We start from the raw sequence: 16,854 nt of genomic DNA, 5'->3' as shown, positions 1-16,854 counted from the left end.
TTCTGACCCCAGAGTAACCTATCCTATCCCTAGAAACAGAACCCAAGTAATTGCATATAGCATTAGGGTTTTTTTAAAAATTCATTCAGGGCTCAGTGCTTGTGGCTCAAGCGGCTAAGGCGCCAACCACATACACCTGAGCTGGCGGGTTCGAATCCAGCCTGGGCCCGCCAAACAACAATGATGGCTGCAACCAAAAAATAGCCAGGCATTCTGGTGGGCTCCTGTAGTCTCAGCTACTTGGAAGGTGGAGGCAGGAGAATTGCTTGAGACCAGGAGTTGGAGGTTGTTGTGAGCTGTGATGCCATGGCACTCCACCCAGAGCGACAGCTTGAGGCTCTGTCTCAAAAAAAAAAAAAAATTCATTCAGGCTTTATAAAAAAAACATAGTAGCAGTAAGGTACTGGCCAAATAAGGCTTCCTGTGTTCTCAGTAGCCAGACTCGGACCAATCCACAGCAGGAACAGCACACTATGCCAGACCCAGATAAGCTCTTGGCTCTGTGGATCTGCTGTGAGAGTGCAGAGAGGAGAGGGGCCAAGAGGAAGCACAAGAGTCAGTCTGGATGTAAACCCTGCCCTGCACAGCACTGTTCTTGGCCCCTCGGAGCTGTGTGTGATGGATCTGCCACCTGGGGTGCGGCAGGGGTGGGTATGGGGTGCAGATAGAAATGGGTTTGGAAAAAATAAAAACAAATCACAGAAACTCCAGTATTATTCAATCCATCACGATGTGAGCTCCTTGAGGAGAAGAACTGACTCTTTATGCTGTGCTCCCCTCATTTAACATGGTGCCTGGGAGAAGGCAGGTGCAGTGAAGACTTAGAGGCAGTTTCCCATAGTGGTTAAGGTATAGGCCCCCAGGATACAGCCACCAGGATTCAAACAGTGGCTCTTCTAGTCGACAAGTATCTTATCCTCCCTGAGCCTCAGTTTCCTCATCTGTAAAATGGAAGTAAGTAGGCCTACCTAACAGGGCTGACATGAAAACTGAAAACAGTGATAGCAAACATCCAGTAGGGTGCCTAGCACATACATGGTAGGAGATTAATAAATGATACTGATTTCACTGATGATGATTCCTAGAGCTGCTGCAAAGGCTCAGGAAATGAAATGCTCGTGCCACGTGACAAGTCTATTTTAGGGGAACAGAGTGCTTTTGCTAAGTAAAAAATCAATGCCATGTGTAGTATTCCACATTACAGAGGACAGTGTGGTCTGTTTCCCAGACACCATGGGGGGGTGGGGAGAAGTGGAAGGAGGCACAAGCCCATGAAGGTTGTCACAAAGTGCACTATCTGGCACATTCACGAAATGTTGTGCAAGAACTGGCAGAAGTAGACTGTTTGCTAGTCATGGGTGCGATGACGTTAGTAAACCAGCTATACCTGTTTAAGGATCCAGCAGCCCTTTGTTGAAACTGACAGTGAAGTAGTTATTGTATGGAAGGAACCCAAGCCTAAGAACCAAAATAATGCTCTGACATCCCAAATCTTCCATTTCTCATTATGAGACCCCCCCACTAGTAGTTAAAGTTATGGAGCCTCTCCTATAAAGTGAGGAAAATCTCTCTCAGTGGCTTATCAGGAAATTAGATGAGACCTACCATGGAGCCTGCCACACAGTCCATGCTCCATCAACAGTGGTGTACAACAGCTAAAAAAAAAACAGTATTGGAATGTAGGTGTAGAGGGTGCTTATCAAGTGTGAAAAAGTGGCTCTGATGTGATGTTTATCACCAGCTTCTTGAAAGTTCATGGAGGGGTGTCTGTAGTTGACAACATGTATCAGAGAAATGTGGGAAGCTCCAGGAAGGAAGTGCTGGGGACTCAGAGATGTTCTTCCAAGCTGAAGGTGGGCCACAGCAAGCCTTGACCTACTGTGAGGAAATGTCTGAATCTGTTTGGAGATAGCCTAGAAAAGTTGCCACTGGTTGTTGCTGAAATCAGCAGCAAGAATTGTAAGGTATGTTGCAAGGGATTTGTTACTAATGAGAGTTGAAGTTCTCTCATTTTTGTGAATGATTCATATATATATTTTTTTTTGAGACAGAGTCTCACTCTATCGCCCTTAGTAGAGTGCCATGGCATCACAGCTCACAGCAATCTCTAGCTCCTGAACTGATAGCAAACATCCAGTAGGGTGCCTAGCACATACATGGCAGGAGATTAATAAATGATACTGATTTCACTTAGGCGATTCTTTTTCCTCAGCCTCCCAAGTAGCTGGGACTACAGGTGCCCGCCACACGTCTGGCTATTTTTTGTTGCAATTTGGCCGGGGCTGGGTTTGAACCCACCACCCTTGGTATATGGGGTTGGCGCCCTACTCACTGAGCCACAGGCACTGCCTGTGAATGATTCATATTTTCAAAAATGAAGCTGGATTCAAGACTATCTCTAAAATAATACTGTCTCACAACTTACTTCTGATTTGCCTTCCTGAATGAATGACTGGAATTATGGGAAGAACAGATGATTCAGGGCACACTGAGGAAATCAAGTTTTACATGTGAACTTCATCGGCCATAAATACCAACTTAGGGGGGAAGAGGAAAGTAGGGGTACAGCTGGCTTAAACGCAGTACCTAGTACCATGAGAATAGTGGAACAAAACCCAGAAAAAAATAAAAAACTAACTAAAATTTACTTAGTATTTAATATGTTCCAGGCACCATTCTAAAGAGTTTACATGCAGTAACTCATTTAATCCTCACTCAACCCCATGGAGTAGGTACTGTTGTCTCTGTTTTACAGATAAGAAAAATGAAGCCCAAGTGAAAGGTGGGTCATGCCTGTAATCCCAGCATTCTGGGAGGCCAAGGCGGGTGTACTGTTTAAGCTCAGGAGTTGGAAACCAGCTTGAGCAAGAGTGAGTCCCTGTCTTTACTAAAAGTAGAAAAATTAGCCAGGAGTCATGGCAGGTTCCTATAGTCCCAGCTACTTGGGAGGCTAAGGCAGGAGGATTGCTTGAACTCAGAAGTTTATAGTTACTGTGAGCTAGGCTGATGCCACAGCATTCTAACCTGGGCAAGAAGGTGAGACTCTGTCTCAAAAAAAAAAAATAAAGCCCCAATTCAATACCACTTGTCCACAGCTACATAGCTAATGAGCAGGAGGAACTGAAGTAATAAAAATGCAGATAGATACTAAATGAATAAAATACTGATCATAATTTACCTGTCACCAAAAGAAAACTATATTATAAATATCTTCTTTTTTTTTGCAGTTTTTGGCAGGGGCTGGGTTTGAACCCACCACCTCCGGCATATAGGACCGGCGCCCTACTCCTTTGAGCCACCGGTGCTGCCCCTAATATGTTCTTTTAAAGACCTCAGATTTTGCAAATCAAAGGACATTCATGGTGGGTCCCTGCTATTACTTACACTCTAACTCCAGGAGAAGGGTCAGAGAGTAACCAGAATCAGAGTAGGAATAAGAGGGGCTACTGTTGGCATCTCCCAACACTTGGGGCTGAACAAGGTCAGTAGACTACAAGTCCCCAAAGGAACAATGAGCTTTGCTTTGGCCATTATCATTACCAACCCACAGCTATCTTTGACTAAGTATCTGTTGTGTGTGGGCACTATGCGGATTATGCCACACACCTAATCACATTTAAGACTTGACTACTCTAAAGAATGTGCTCTTGTCTCCATTTAACAGATGCATAAACCAAAGCTCTTATCTGAGACATTCTCACCAAAGTAAGAAAGGAGTGGAGAGCCACTGCCTTCTTATATTTCTGACAATCAACCACCTTGGGTAGCATTTTTTTGTTTGTTTGAAAACAGAGTCTCACTCTGTTGCCTGACGTAGAGTATTGTGGCATCACAGCTCACAGCAACCTCAAACTCTTGGGCACAAGTGATCCTCTTGCCTCAGACTCTCAATTAGGTGGGACTATATGCATGTACCACTACACCTGGCTAGTTTTTCTATTTTTATTTATTTTATTTTATTTCTTTGAGATAGTCTCACTTTGTCACCCTGGGTAGAGTGCTATGGCACCATCATAACTCACAGCAACCTCAAACTCCTGGACTCAGGTAATCCTTTTGCCTCAGCCTCTCAAGTAGTTGGGACTACAGGTGCCTGCCACGACACCTGGCTAGTTTTTCTATTTTTAGTAGAGACAGCATTTCACTCTTGTTTAGGCTGGTCTCAAACTCCTGAGTTCAAGCAATCTACCCACCTTGGCCTTCCAGAATGCTAGGATTACAGGCATGAGCCACCACACCTGGCTAAAAACCTAGAGTAGCTTAACATCCTCACCAAGTCTCAGTATTTTCATCCATAAAATGGGAAAATTTTTTTCAGCTTTGCCTTCCTAACAGGATCGCTGTGGGGATCTACACTTGAGAAAGCACTTTGAAAACCACAAAATGCTGAGCAAAGCAAGGGATGGTTAGTCTTTTTAATTACAGAGAATGACATCTGATTCTGCAAGCACTTGGCTAACTTGACTCTCCATGCCTCTTTTCCCTTGGGACTAATTCAAAGTCTGCAGAGCTATAACACTCTTTTCTTCAAGTTCCTGGCATCCAAGAGTTGGACAGTGGAGTCTGCTCCCGGAGTAGGAGGAAACAACAATATTTGCATTCTACTTATGTTTCTCTTTAGGAACACAATCTTGGCTGAGGTTCTATTGCCTGCAGCACACTCAGCTCTCAAAGGACATCCAGTGCTTATTTACTGTGCACCTACTATGTACCTAGGACTTTCATCCAAGATGATATACTCACATGACTCCTAGGTGTGAAGGTGGTGGTCTGGGGGCCAAGTAATTAATGGAGATGGGGACAGCAACAGAATGGAAGGCAGTGGCTACAGTCCTCAGAGCTGGATAGACTTCACAGCTGACTTCCCAGCTTCTTTCCAAGGGTGGGGTGGAGTGCTGGGCAAGGCTCACAGCACAAAGGAATGAGCAGTGAGTGCTGGAATTCATGTCTAAGTCCTTAGCTGAGTTCTAACTTTGCTTCTTCTCAGCATCATGACCACCAGCAATTTACTTTCCTGACCATCAGCTTTCCCATACAAAAAAATTTTTTTTAAAAGCTGGACATGGGCTGGGTGTGGTGGCTCACACCTGTAAATCTAGCACTCTGGGAGGCTGAGGTGGGTGGATTACCTATCTCTAAAAAATAGCCAGGCATTGTGGCAGGTGCCTACAGTCCCAGCTACTTGGGAAGCTGAGGCAAGACGATGGCTTGATCCCAAGAGTTTGAGGTTGTTGTGAGCTATGATGCCACAGCGCTCTACCGGAGGCAACAAGGTGAAACTGTCTCAAAATAATAATAATAATAATGATGATGATGATGATAAAATAAAATAAAATAAAATAAAAAATAAAAGAAATAAAAAGCTGGACATGCTTGCATATACCTGTAGCCCCAACTACTGGGGAGGCTGAGGCAAGAGGATTCCTTGAGCCCAGGAGTTCAAGTCTGCAGTGAGCTGTGATCATATCACTGTACTCCAGCCTGAGCAGCAGAAAGAGTCTGTCTCTAAAATAAGATAAAATAAAAACAAAACAAAACAAAAAACAAGTGTTTTGTTCTTCCCATTCCAACAAGGATAAGTTGTACACTTGCCAAAAGCTTGGGCTCAGAGATCAGACTACCTGGGTTCCAGTCCTGGCCCGGCAGTTTACAAGCTATGTGGTCTTAGGCAGCAGATGTTACCTTTCTCAGTTTCTTCATCTGTACAAAGGTGATAACACTATCTACCCACAGGGTGGGTGTGAGGATTAATCCAGATACTGTATCTTATGTTCTTGGCACATGACAGACAACCCCCTGCAAAGGTGGGCTGCTGCTAATTGCATCTCTTCCAGTCCTTAAAAACAACAAAACTCCAAGTCCAGGGGCTAAGATTCAGGCTGCTAGGTGACTGGCTGCCTTGGCTTGAGCTCTGAGAAATGAGTGCACCATTCACCCTTTGCTCCTGGTACCAGCCTCCTAGAAGACACAGGTATAAATGAGGAGCCATCTCTACTACCTCCCAGTCCCTCTACCCTATACTGTACAGAGGGTACTCCAGCTCTTTTCCTGAGAGGTTCCCCTTTCTGCGGGCAGTATAAGGGACAAGAATTGAGGGGCTGAGGCTAGTCAGAGGTATGGGTGCACACTGTAACCTTCCTTATGGGTTCAGAAAGCAGGAAGAGATCTTGTCTGGAAAGGCTAAGAGAGAAGCACATGGCCTTGAGTAACAAGATACTCTCACCAAGTTGCCATGTCACTGTAACACTCCTTACATTTTCCCATCTGAACCATAGCTCTACATATCACATGCAAAAGGGAGCTGGAAAAATGTGGCACTCTGAAACAGAGTAAGATAGTATGAACATTCTTTAGGAGCCAGATGACTTATAACAATGCAGAAATGCTTGCTTAACTACAAGCCACCTAGCCATCCATCCAATTGTCCCAACTATTGATCACATAGTTAAAAACTCAGAAGCAAGCAAACTGGTGACTGGCCCGAAAAGATGTCACACTCCACCTACCCAAGCTCACATTCTTTACTCTCTGAAGGATTCCTCAGGCTTCCACTCCACTCTTTTTGTAGGCACAATTCTAACAAGCATAGTTGCCTATTTTCCCAGGAATTTTAAGGGGCTGCTATTTGAACCCAGCAGAAATGACCACTATATATTGGGTGGTGCCTGTGGCTCAGTGAGTAGGGCACCAACCCCATATACCGAGGGTGGTAGGTTCAAACCCTGCCCTGCCAAGCCACAAAAAAAAAAAAAAAAAGAAATGACCACTATATGAGAAACCCTTTAGGATGGCTATTATAATAAAACAAACCAAAAACAAACAAAACCTCAGAAAAATAAGTGTTGGTGAGAAGTGGTGAAATTGGGAATCCTTAAGCACTGCTGGTGGGAATGTAAAATGGTGCAGCTGCTAAGATGGTACCCCAAAAAATTAAAAATAGGGCCGAGCATGATGGCTCACACCTGTAATCCTAGCACTCTGGGAGGCAGTGGGTAGACTGCCTAAGGTCACATATTCGAGACCAGCCTGAGCCAGAGTGAGACCCCCCATCTCTAAAAAATAGCCAGGCGTTGTGGGGGCGCCTATAGTCCCAGCTACTTGGGAGGCCGAGGCAAGAGAATCGCTTGAGCCCAAGAGTTTAAGGTTGCTTTGAGCTGTGATGCCACAATACGCTACCAATGGTGACAAAGACTCTGTCACCAAAAAAATAAATAAATAAATAAAATAAAAATGGAATGACCATTTGATCCAGCAATTCCATTTCTTGGTATATACCCATAAGAACTAAAAACAGGGACTTTAACAGTTTTTTTTTTTTTTTGCAGTTTTTGGCCAGGGCCAGGTTTGAACCCGCCACCTCCGGTATATGGGGCCGGCGCCCTACTCCTTTGAGCCACAGGCACCACCCTCTAACAGTTATTTGTACACCCATGTTCATGGCAGCATTATTCATACTAGCCAAAACGTGGAAGCAATCCAAGTGTCCATCTACGGTAGAATGAATAAAGAAAATATGGTGTGTATGTATAAACACAATGGAATATTATTCAGCCTTAAAAAGGAAGAAAATTCTGACACGCTACAAGATGGACCTTGACGACATTATGCTAAGTGAAATAAGTTACAAGTTCTCCAATTACAAAAGGAGAAATATTGCATGTTTCCATTTACATGAGGCACTCAGAGTAGGTCAAATTCATACAGATAGATAGGAGAGTGTCAGTTGCCAGGGGTTGGGGGAATAGGGAACAGGGAGTTATTATTTAGCAGGTACAGAGTTTCCGTTGAGGAAAATGAAAATGCTCTGGAGATGAATGGTGGTGACAGTTGTACAAGAATGTGGATGTACTTAGGCTACAGAACAGTATACTTAAAAATGGGTAAGATTGTAAATTTTATGTTGTATATACAGTAGAACCTCCATAGTTGACCACCTTCCTACCCTTGACCACTTTATGATGACCTAATTTTCACAGACTAGACATGCACTACATGTACATATGAGTACAGTAGGCCTGGTTCCTTATGTTGGCCACCTCCATTATGTTGACCACTTTGTACGGTTCCTTGGATGGTCAAACTAATAGAGGTTCTACTGCATTTAACCACAATTTTTGAAAAAGAGAGAAAGAAAAAAAGTGACCACTGCCTACCAGGGAAAAGATAGAGCAACGATTATAGGTAGAAACATGAACCCCAAAAGCACAGCAACTGGGAGCCACTAGTTGGGGCCCACTGCCCTAGAGTCTTGCCTGCCCAGAGGCCTCACGCTATTATGAGAATAGTAACTGACCAGGCAAGACTGACTCTTCGCATTTGGAGCAGGATTTAAAAGCTTCTCCCCAGCACCAACTTTGCTGCTTGGGACCCTAAGGGAAGGCATTCTTAGAATGGGCTCTCTCCCAGCAATTTCCTCCTGCCCACCACTCATTCATTCATTCCCCCACTCTCACTATCTTCTTCTAGAGATAAGGCTTTTGAAAGAATCTTTTGTGGTCTCCACTTCCACCAAGCAGGTGCTATCCACATATAGGAATGAACTCAATGACCCTGAATCCCAAAGAGCAGGTTATTCATGCTCTGTATATTTTGCTCAGAAGTATAGCATTCATTTCAGAAAGATTCTCATCCCAAAATAGTTTTTAAACATTATAGTTTTGCTTCTCAAAGAGAGTAAGCTTCAATCAATGATCTGGTGGGAAGACATCACTGGCTATGGCTTTTGTAAAAATCCTGAAGCTGGAAATAATAGAAACTTCTTAAGTTCACAAACTCTCTTTTCATCCAGGGTCTCACTTGATTCTTACAACCTCTCTGAGAGGTGAGTAGGTTGGCAATCACCCCATTGTATAAGTAGGGAAACTGAGGCTCTGAAAGATCAAGAGGCTTGTCCCAAGTCATACAAGCTAGGAAGGCTAGGAAATAGGCTTCATTTCCCACCAAAGCCCGATGAGACTCTGGGTTGGGACCTCACATTAGAGCAGACTGTGAGGCCATGAAGGTAATTTTAAAACTGTTGTTAGCTTATTTTATCCCTGTAACATCTCTCTGAAATAAACTGAAAATACTATCTTCTTTTTTATAGAGAATCAACTGAGCCAAAACAAATGACCTGCCCACGACTGTCGTTGAAGAAAGTAGCGAAGTAGATGACTCCCTCCCTTTTGAATATACTTGACAGGGACCACTTCCCTACAATATCTTGACCTCAACACACTCACAACTTAAAGAAGCCCATGCAGTTTTTATATAGGTTGCACCATATTTCTGTGAACTTGGCAGGGGATACATTTGCCTTTGTTCTCCTTCTAATAGCTGGGTGAGAAAAAAGAGGTTAAAGAAATACTTTAGGTTCTTTTTCAGCTCTAAAATTCTATGATTCTAAAAATTCTCCAGCAAGTTGACAGGTCTATAGAACCCGACTTCCTGCCTCATAGTCTATTAGACCACTTCATCCTTATCTTGCAAGTAAGGACTACAAACACCATGTGCACCTGGGAGAGGGGTCCACTCTGACACATATGCACACATACAAAATGACAGCAAAGTGCTCCTGCCTGGTTAGGACCCTAACAGGGGGCTTCATTCTGCTTTCCTGCTTCAGCCCCAGTAGCTACTAGCAAGAGGCTCCCAAACCACAGAAAATCATACATTTCTAGGAATCCAAGCCTGGGGCAGAGAAGCCAATCTCAGGGACAGAACACCACTCAGATGCAGTTTAAGCCCCTAATACCCATCTAAGATGGGAGATCAATCAAGCGTGCCCATTCCTATTCTTGTATAGACCTCACCAACTCTGTTTAGACAGACTAGTTTCATCCAATAGATATTTATTAGGCACCTACTATACGTCAGGCACTGCTCATGAACAAATAGAAATCTCTGGATCACACGGAGTAAGAGGAGACAGCCAATGTCAGATGACAACACAAACTATGCAGAAAAATAACACAGGGAAGGGAGGTAGATAATGCTGAGAGCAAGTGGTAGAGGGAAGGGGATCAATTTTAAATAGGATGGTCTGTAAGGGTTTAATTCCTTAAATAGGAGAAAGAGGGACCAATTCAGATATTGGGGCTTATCAGGAGGATAGAGCGTGAGATGGCTTAAGGAAGGTGAGCAGGCCACAGTCATACCATGTCTTATAGGCCAATACAAGGAGTCTGCATGAGATGAAGAGTCACAGGAGGTTTGCACAAAGAAGTAACAAAATCTGACTTACAGTTCAGCATCACTCTGGCTGCTGTGATGGAAATAGTCTGTCGGGAGACAAGGGAGGAAGCAGGAAGGTCAGTTAAGAAGCTGAAGATAGCTCAGACAAGGGTGAAAGTGGTAGAGATGTTGAGAGTCAGGCTAGGGATATATTTGAGGCAAAGCTAATAGGATTGATTAAATGCTTGTGGGAAATGAGAGAAAGGGAGGAGTCAGAGATGACTCTAGAGCTTTGGGGACCTGATCAACTAGAAGGATGGAAGCATTGTAAACTGAGATGGTAGAGACTTTGGAAGGAGCAGGGATGGAAGTGGGGGTTCATTCTATTTTGAATATGTTAAACTGAGAAGAATTTTAGACATCAGATATGTTGAGTAGGAGCAGAATATACAAGGCTGGAGTTGAAGAAGATGGGCTGAAATTATAAATGTGGGAGTCATACCAGCATATGTAATAACACTTAATTGTATGTATGATCATGTATAATTTGCATGACTATGTGTTTGTCTGTTCCCCCCAAGACTGGAAGCTCCTTGGGGCCAAGAGCCATGTCTGTTCACAGCCAGCAGGGTGCTTGGCGCACAGTAAATATTTACTAAGCAAATGGAGAAATTGCCCAATTACTCCCTCAAGAATAGCCACACAGCCCACACAACAAGAAGCAGACTCTCTCGCAACCACACTGCCAAGCCCAACCAGCCCAAAACAGGGACCTGTTTCTGTCCACCCTGAGCTTGAGATTCCAGAACGTAAGTGGATACGCCTGGCACATCACAGAGTCAGATATTTGGGTTTCAGCCCTGCCACATTCTCAAAGGGTGGAGCTGGGCAAGAGATGTGCCTGTTCCACCAGCTCCATTTTTCCCTGGAGTGGCTGGGGGAGAGGCTGCTTTACCCAGTTCATGGGCACAGATTTTTATCTACCTGGGGTATATGTGTAGGATGGCAGGAGCCCCCCAAGTATTCTCTGAAGAAGGCAAGGACTATGAACCCCTGAAAGAAAGGAATACAGACCTACTGGGGATGCATTAAGAATAATCAAGAGTGGGGCGGCGCCTGTGGCTCAAGGAGTGGGGCGCTGGTCCCATATGCTGGAGGTGGCGGGTTCAAACCCAGTCCCGGCCAAAAAAACAAACAAACAAAAAAAACCCACAAAGAATAATCAAGAGTGGCACTTGTGGCTCAAGGAGTAGGGCGCTGGCCCCATACACCGGAGGTGGTGGGTTCAAGCCCACCATGGCCAAAAACTGCAAAAAAAAAAAAAAAAAGAGTAACAATCAAAAAATTTTTTAGAAGAGTGACAATGAAAACTTGATACGATAAGAGGCTCACCTGGGCAGCGCCTGTGGCTCAGTCGGTAAGGCGCCGGCCCCATATACGAGAGTGGCGGGTTCAAACCCGGCCCCGGCCAAACTGCAACCAAAAAATAGCCGGGTGTTGTGGCGGGCGCCTGTGGTCCCAGCTACTCGGGAGGCTGAGGCAAGAGAATCGCTTAAGCCCAGGAGTTGGAGGTTGCTGTGAGCTGTGTGAGGCCACGGCACTCTACCGAGGGCCATAAAGTGAGACTCTGTCTCTACAAAAAAAAAAAAAAAAAAAAAGAGGCTCACCTAATCCTTTCTAACGCAAGAATCTCTGACCAGTGGGCACTGTGTCTCTTAACCCATCAAGTGACTAAGAGGACAGAACTGAGCATCAGGACAAAGGGTAGCATTACAAGGCATAAGATTTCATCTCAATAACTTTCCAGTTTTTAACAGCTGCCTTTGTGAAGATGAGAAAACAGTTCTGATGATCTTGTATAACCCTTTCCTCTCCTGAGGTATTAAAAGTGTGACCCGGAGAGGCTTGAAGACTTGCCCAGGATTAGAATTCAGGTTCTAGGGCGGCGCCTGTGGCTCGGTGAGCAGGGCGCCGGCCCCATATACCGAGGGTGGCGGGTTCAAACCCAGCCCTGGCCAAACCGCAACAACAACAAAAAAATAGCTGGGTGTTGTGGCAGGTGCCTGTAGTCCCAGCTACTCGGGAGGCTGAGGCAGGAGAGAGGCAGGAGAATCGCCTAAGTCCAGGAGTTGGAGGTTGCTGTGAGCTGTGTGATGCCACCGCACTCTACGGAGGGCAATTAAGTGAAACTCTGTCTCTACAAAAAAAAAAAAAAAAAAAAGAATTCAGGTTCGGGTGGTGCCTGTGGCTCAAGGAGTAGGGCGCTGGCTCCATATGCCAGAGGTGGCAGGTTCAAACCCGACCCTGGCCAAAAACTGCAAAAAGAAAAAAAAAAAAAGAATTCAGGTTCTACCTCTCTGTTGAGGATTTCTTTCCATCACATCAGTGACAAGGGAAAGGTAAAAGTTACAGTGGGAGCTGGGGAAGTTTTAGGCATTACAACATAAAACTATGTCCTTATTAAAGGGTAAGCTGCAGATGTTACAGGAATGCCAGCTGCACACTGTGAAGTTAAGAAGGATTCCTTCCCGGAGTGTACCAAATTTGTCATCCTACAGAGTTCCCCTTAGCTTTAGACTTTCTGAATAAAGCTATTCATAGTAAGCCCCACATAATTAAAATAATGATACACGAACAGATTTAAAAAAATGGAGGTATATGAAAAATTCAGATAGTAGGACCAAGTTGGGTTAGCTTTCTAAATTTGACAAATATTGAGTTCTTCCTCTGTACAAGTCACTGTGCTAAGTGCTGAGTATGGGTGTGCACGGCTATATGAGTGAGTAAAAGAGACACACACACAGAAGGATAACATAGAACCCAGGTCTTCAAGGTCTGCAATGTAGTTGCTGATAAAAGACCGCAAACATCCAAGTCTTGACTAATAATACAGAGTAGATAATTGTTAAGTAAGTGCCATAGATAATGTGTCTGCAGTTTTTAGAAGGTACAATCACTTCTACTGGCAGGGGGAGAGAAGGTGGCAGATTTGTCAGGCGAGGTGCTTCATGAAAGATAGGGATTTGAGATGGACCTTGAAAGGAAGAAAAGCTCTTGATAAGAAGAAAAAGGCAAGGGCAGTGCCTGTGGCTCAAAGGAGTAGGGTGCTGGCACCATATGCCAGAGGTGGCAGGGTTCAAACCCAGCCCCAGCCAAAAACTGCAAAAGAAGAAAAAGGCAAGAACAAACACTGGTGGCCTTAATGTCAGGAAAGGTAAAGAAATCAGTCTTAACAGAAAAGGACTAGATCAGACTTTATTAGCCTTGAAAGTTAAAGTTCTTGTAGTAGTGGGAACCCACAGAAAGATTTTAAACACAGAACTACAGGATATGGAATGGATTAATTAAAATTAAATTAACATCTTCTGGATAGACTACTACGTGCAGGTATTGGATGATGACTGAAGACAAAGTTGGAGGGAACTCACTTCAGCCAGGGAGAAGAGCTGGACTTGAGGAGACAGGAGATGAAGTAAAGTGGCAAGGGGTAAGTCTTTAAAATCTGTAGAAAGAAGAACCAGCAGGCCTGACTGTCTGGGTGGCAGAGGATGACAAGGCAGAGAAAATTTTTGGAGAGAGTTCCTCAAAGTCTAAAATCAGGCAGCTGGAGGAACCTAAGAGTAAAGAAGGGAAGCTGGTTGTCAGGGAGAAATGAAGAGCTTGGTTTTGGAGGTACTGAATCTGTGAATATCTGTATCATAGCATCCAGTGCACATTCGGAGATGTGGTCCCAGAGCCAGGGAGAGAAGTAATTGAAAATTAAGCACAGGGGTCTTCCCAGTGGACAAAGAGATGTAGGACTGAATAAGATTTCTCTGGGAAGGAGTGTAATGAGAAAAAAAAAAAAAAAAGAATGTCAAATGGAACCAAAGCTGTGTCCATTTCTAGGTGGTGATGGTAGGTGGGGGTGTTGTGAGAGAGGAAAACTAAGGTAGTCTGATGCCAAGTAAAGAAGGAGAGGGTTGTCAACAGCAAAATAATGCTACATATCACTTATGAGGACCTAGCACGAATAACTATTTATTGAACAAATGAATGAATGAAAGCCCCTGGGTTTGAGAATAGTCTTTCCTCAGCAGAAGAACCTCCAGCGTTGCCTTCAGACAAGAGGATTTCACTGTTGAGTTTTACTTCATCCTTCCCATAAAAACATGTTTCTTCCTCCACAAGTCATTCTGTCCACCACACAGACATCCTTTCCTACTTCCCCCACGTTCCCCTCATCCACCTTCCCAGCAACAGAGCAACACACCTTTGGTGTCAAAGGTGACAGGAAACTCCAACGAGAGTCTCTACTTCATTAACAATTCTGCCTGTGGCTCCTCTTACAAAAAAGGATATGTGGCAATGGGGTGGGAGAGGAGACTGGCTTGGTGCCTCAGTTGTGCTACTAGTAAACCAGCTGTGTGCCTTTACACAAGATGCTCAACTTCTCTGGATCTGGGCTTTTACACAGAGGAGGTAGGTCTGTCTGGAATACATACAAGTTTTGAAGGTCCCTTTAAGCTCTAAAGTCTACAATTTTATCATTCTCAGAAATTCCTTGCAACATTCTCAAAGAAGGAAGTGAGTACAAGACCCAGAAAAAACGACCGCCTCACATCTTCCCGGGGCGAAACGCCAGGATAGGAGGGGTGTACTAAGAAAGTGAGGAGATTTTGCCCGGACCTCGCACTTCGCCAGAGAGCGGATCCCATTCCCAAGTCTGGCCAGGATCCCAACAAACCCGGGGGCGACTCTCACCCCGCACCCCACCTTTCCTAGATTCCCGGACGGTCGGGAGGATCTAAAACCCCCTGCGGGAAAAATAAAGATTTCTTTCCCAGAGTCCTGCGCTGCTCTTGCAAGTCGGATTCCGGCAGACACGATCTGCAGCCCGATAATGACACAGGCTTTGGAAGGAGTGACTGTTCTCGCTTCGCTCGCTCCAAGTTCTGGGGACGCCTGGCTATCCGCACCGTGCCCCGACGGACCGGCGTCCGACCCCGGCCCAAGCTGCCAGGCCAGCGGCCCCTGGCCCTGGGCCCTCCTCCCTCCGTCGCCTGGCTGCGGTCTGCAAACATTTCCTGCCTCCACCCCCACTAGGAGCTCCCCAGTTGGAGCGAGTTGGTCTCGCAGCCGGCTCAGCGCTCGCAGTTGCCTCGACTCGGCTCCCCGGGCCACTCAGCGCTGGGGAGGAGCCCCGTCCGGTTGCGGAGCAGCCCGTGAGGGAAGCCCAAGCGCCAGAAGCCGTGGGAGGTCGCTCTGGCAGTCCAGGGCTCGGGCCAGGAGAGGAACAACTGGCCGGGTGCCCGAGGCCCTGCTCTCTTCTCCGTCGTTACCTGCTCGCTTGCGGGGGTGTCCCGGGGCAGCTGGCCTCTCCCGACGCTGTCTCCCCACGCAGTTGCCCATGCTGGCTCCTCAGCCGGTCCCCATGCACCGGAGACGGCGGAGTAGTCGGCTGCTCCGCGCTCCTGCCCCGGACGGCGGCGTCCCGGGTCAACGGCTCTGGACGCCCGGCATCGGCGCTCCCCGATCTCCCCTCGGGGGCGCGCTCTGCCCCAGCGCTGGCTTTGCCAAAACTTTGCCGGCAAGGGGAGAGAGGGAGGTGGCTGACTCCCCAGAACAGTCCCGGGTGGCCGGCCTAAGGGGGCCCGCGACGGTGCCCGGACGGAGACCAGCTCCGCTGGAGGGGCGGAGAGAGGGGGCGGGCACCGCTGCAGCTACTCAGGGCTAGCTCAGGGCTCCCGGCTGGGGCCAGCCCCCCGGAGCCTGTCACTCACCTGCCTAACCCCGCCCCAGCCCGGCCTCACTCCCTTCCGCCAGCTCGCGGTGCCTGAGCCGCCGCCACCACCCGCCCCAGGTGCGCATGTGACCGCCGGCACCGCCCCCCCGGACTGGGCCTGATTTTCTCATTGGCTTCCCCCAAGGTGTGTACCGCCCCTCGGCCCCACCCAACCAGGTGCCCGCCCCGCTGCCCGTCTCCTAGGGAGCCGGGCCGGGAATTATTCGCCCTCAATAGCCTAGGGCTGCGTGCCCAGCAGCCGCCTTCGCTCTCCTCGCCACCGCCCCGATTATAGGCCACGCCCATCGGGGAGGGGCCATCCAGTCACTCTGAGGAACTGCCAAGCAAGGAGCCGGCAGGCACGTGATCTAGAGAGCGCCCCGCCCCCTTGTCCTCCGCCAGGCGATTGGTTCAGGAGGCGCGTGCGCGAAGAGGCCCTTCTCGTGCCACCGCCTACTTCCCCTCCCCCGGTCTCTAGTTCGCGTCATGGCTGCTGCCGCAACTCTGGAGACGGCGGCGCCTAGGGGCGCCCTGTGGGGCCTCGTGCAAGACTTTGTCATGGGTCAGCAGGAGGGCTCCGCTGACCAGGTGGCTGCAGGTACGGCAGACGTCGCTGCGCGGCTTCCGCCTGGGGGCCAACAGGAGGGAGCGGCCTCAGCACAGGCGCCGGGTGGGAAGACTGGGGCAGCGGTGACTTTAAGGTCTTAGGGATGGTTGGTGAACACCGCTAGCTTCAGAGCCATAACAAGTTGGAGAGTCGCCTGTTAACTTCCTTAAAGCCATTTTACACTCCTCATCTCCCTGTAGCCAAAGATAGAGAATTATTACATTTTAAACACGAGGAAACTGAGGCCCTGCGAAGGCAAGACACTTGTGCAGGGCTTACAGACCAAGCAGGAGGTGGGGACTGGGGAGCTGGCACTCGGACTCTGGTGTTC

The 16,854-nt window shown here is 47.0% G+C and overlaps 2 protein-coding genes across 7 annotated transcripts in view; one reads left to right on the top strand and one right to left on the bottom strand.

The window, feature by feature from the left end:
• UBTD1 (ubiquitin domain containing 1) overlaps nucleotides 1-16,090 on the bottom strand; it is a 59,476-nt gene extending 43,386 nt beyond the window's left edge. The window contains exons 1-2 of one of the 3 annotated variants that reach the window (XM_053582886.1): nucleotides 15,474-16,090; nucleotides 5,384-5,505 (exon numbers count right to left, since the gene is read on the bottom strand). In XM_053582886.1, the coding sequence (XP_053438861.1) occupies nucleotides 5,384-5,465 (82 nt within the window). In that variant the 5' untranslated portion in view covers nucleotides 5,466-5,505; nucleotides 15,474-16,090. Of the gene's footprint in view, nucleotides 1-5,383; nucleotides 5,506-14,404; nucleotides 14,624-15,473 lie in introns of all 3 variants that reach the window. The other 2 variants (XM_053582890.1, XM_053582889.1) reach the window with 2 other exon arrangements.
• A 248-nt stretch (nucleotides 16,091-16,338) lies between these two features.
• MMS19 (MMS19 homolog, cytosolic iron-sulfur assembly component) overlaps nucleotides 16,339-16,854 on the top strand; it is a 49,112-nt gene continuing 48,596 nt past the window's right edge. For 3 of the 4 annotated variants that reach the window (XM_053582867.1, XM_053582866.1, XM_053582865.1), the window contains exon 1: nucleotides 16,357-16,514. In XM_053582867.1, the coding sequence (XP_053438842.1) occupies nucleotides 16,403-16,514 (112 nt within the window). In that variant the 5' untranslated portion in view covers nucleotides 16,357-16,402. Of the gene's footprint in view, nucleotides 16,515-16,854 lie in introns of all 4 variants that reach the window. The other variant, XM_053582864.1, reaches the window with a different exon arrangement.

The sequence above is a fragment of the Nycticebus coucang genome, chromosome 3 (assembly GCF_027406575.1).
Source record: "Nycticebus coucang isolate mNycCou1 chromosome 3, mNycCou1.pri, whole genome shotgun sequence".
Classification (NCBI taxonomy): domain Eukaryota; kingdom Metazoa; phylum Chordata; class Mammalia; order Primates; family Lorisidae; genus Nycticebus; species Nycticebus coucang.
Note: the sequence above shows the minus strand (reverse complement) of the source record. Positions and strands in the feature narration are given on the sequence as shown.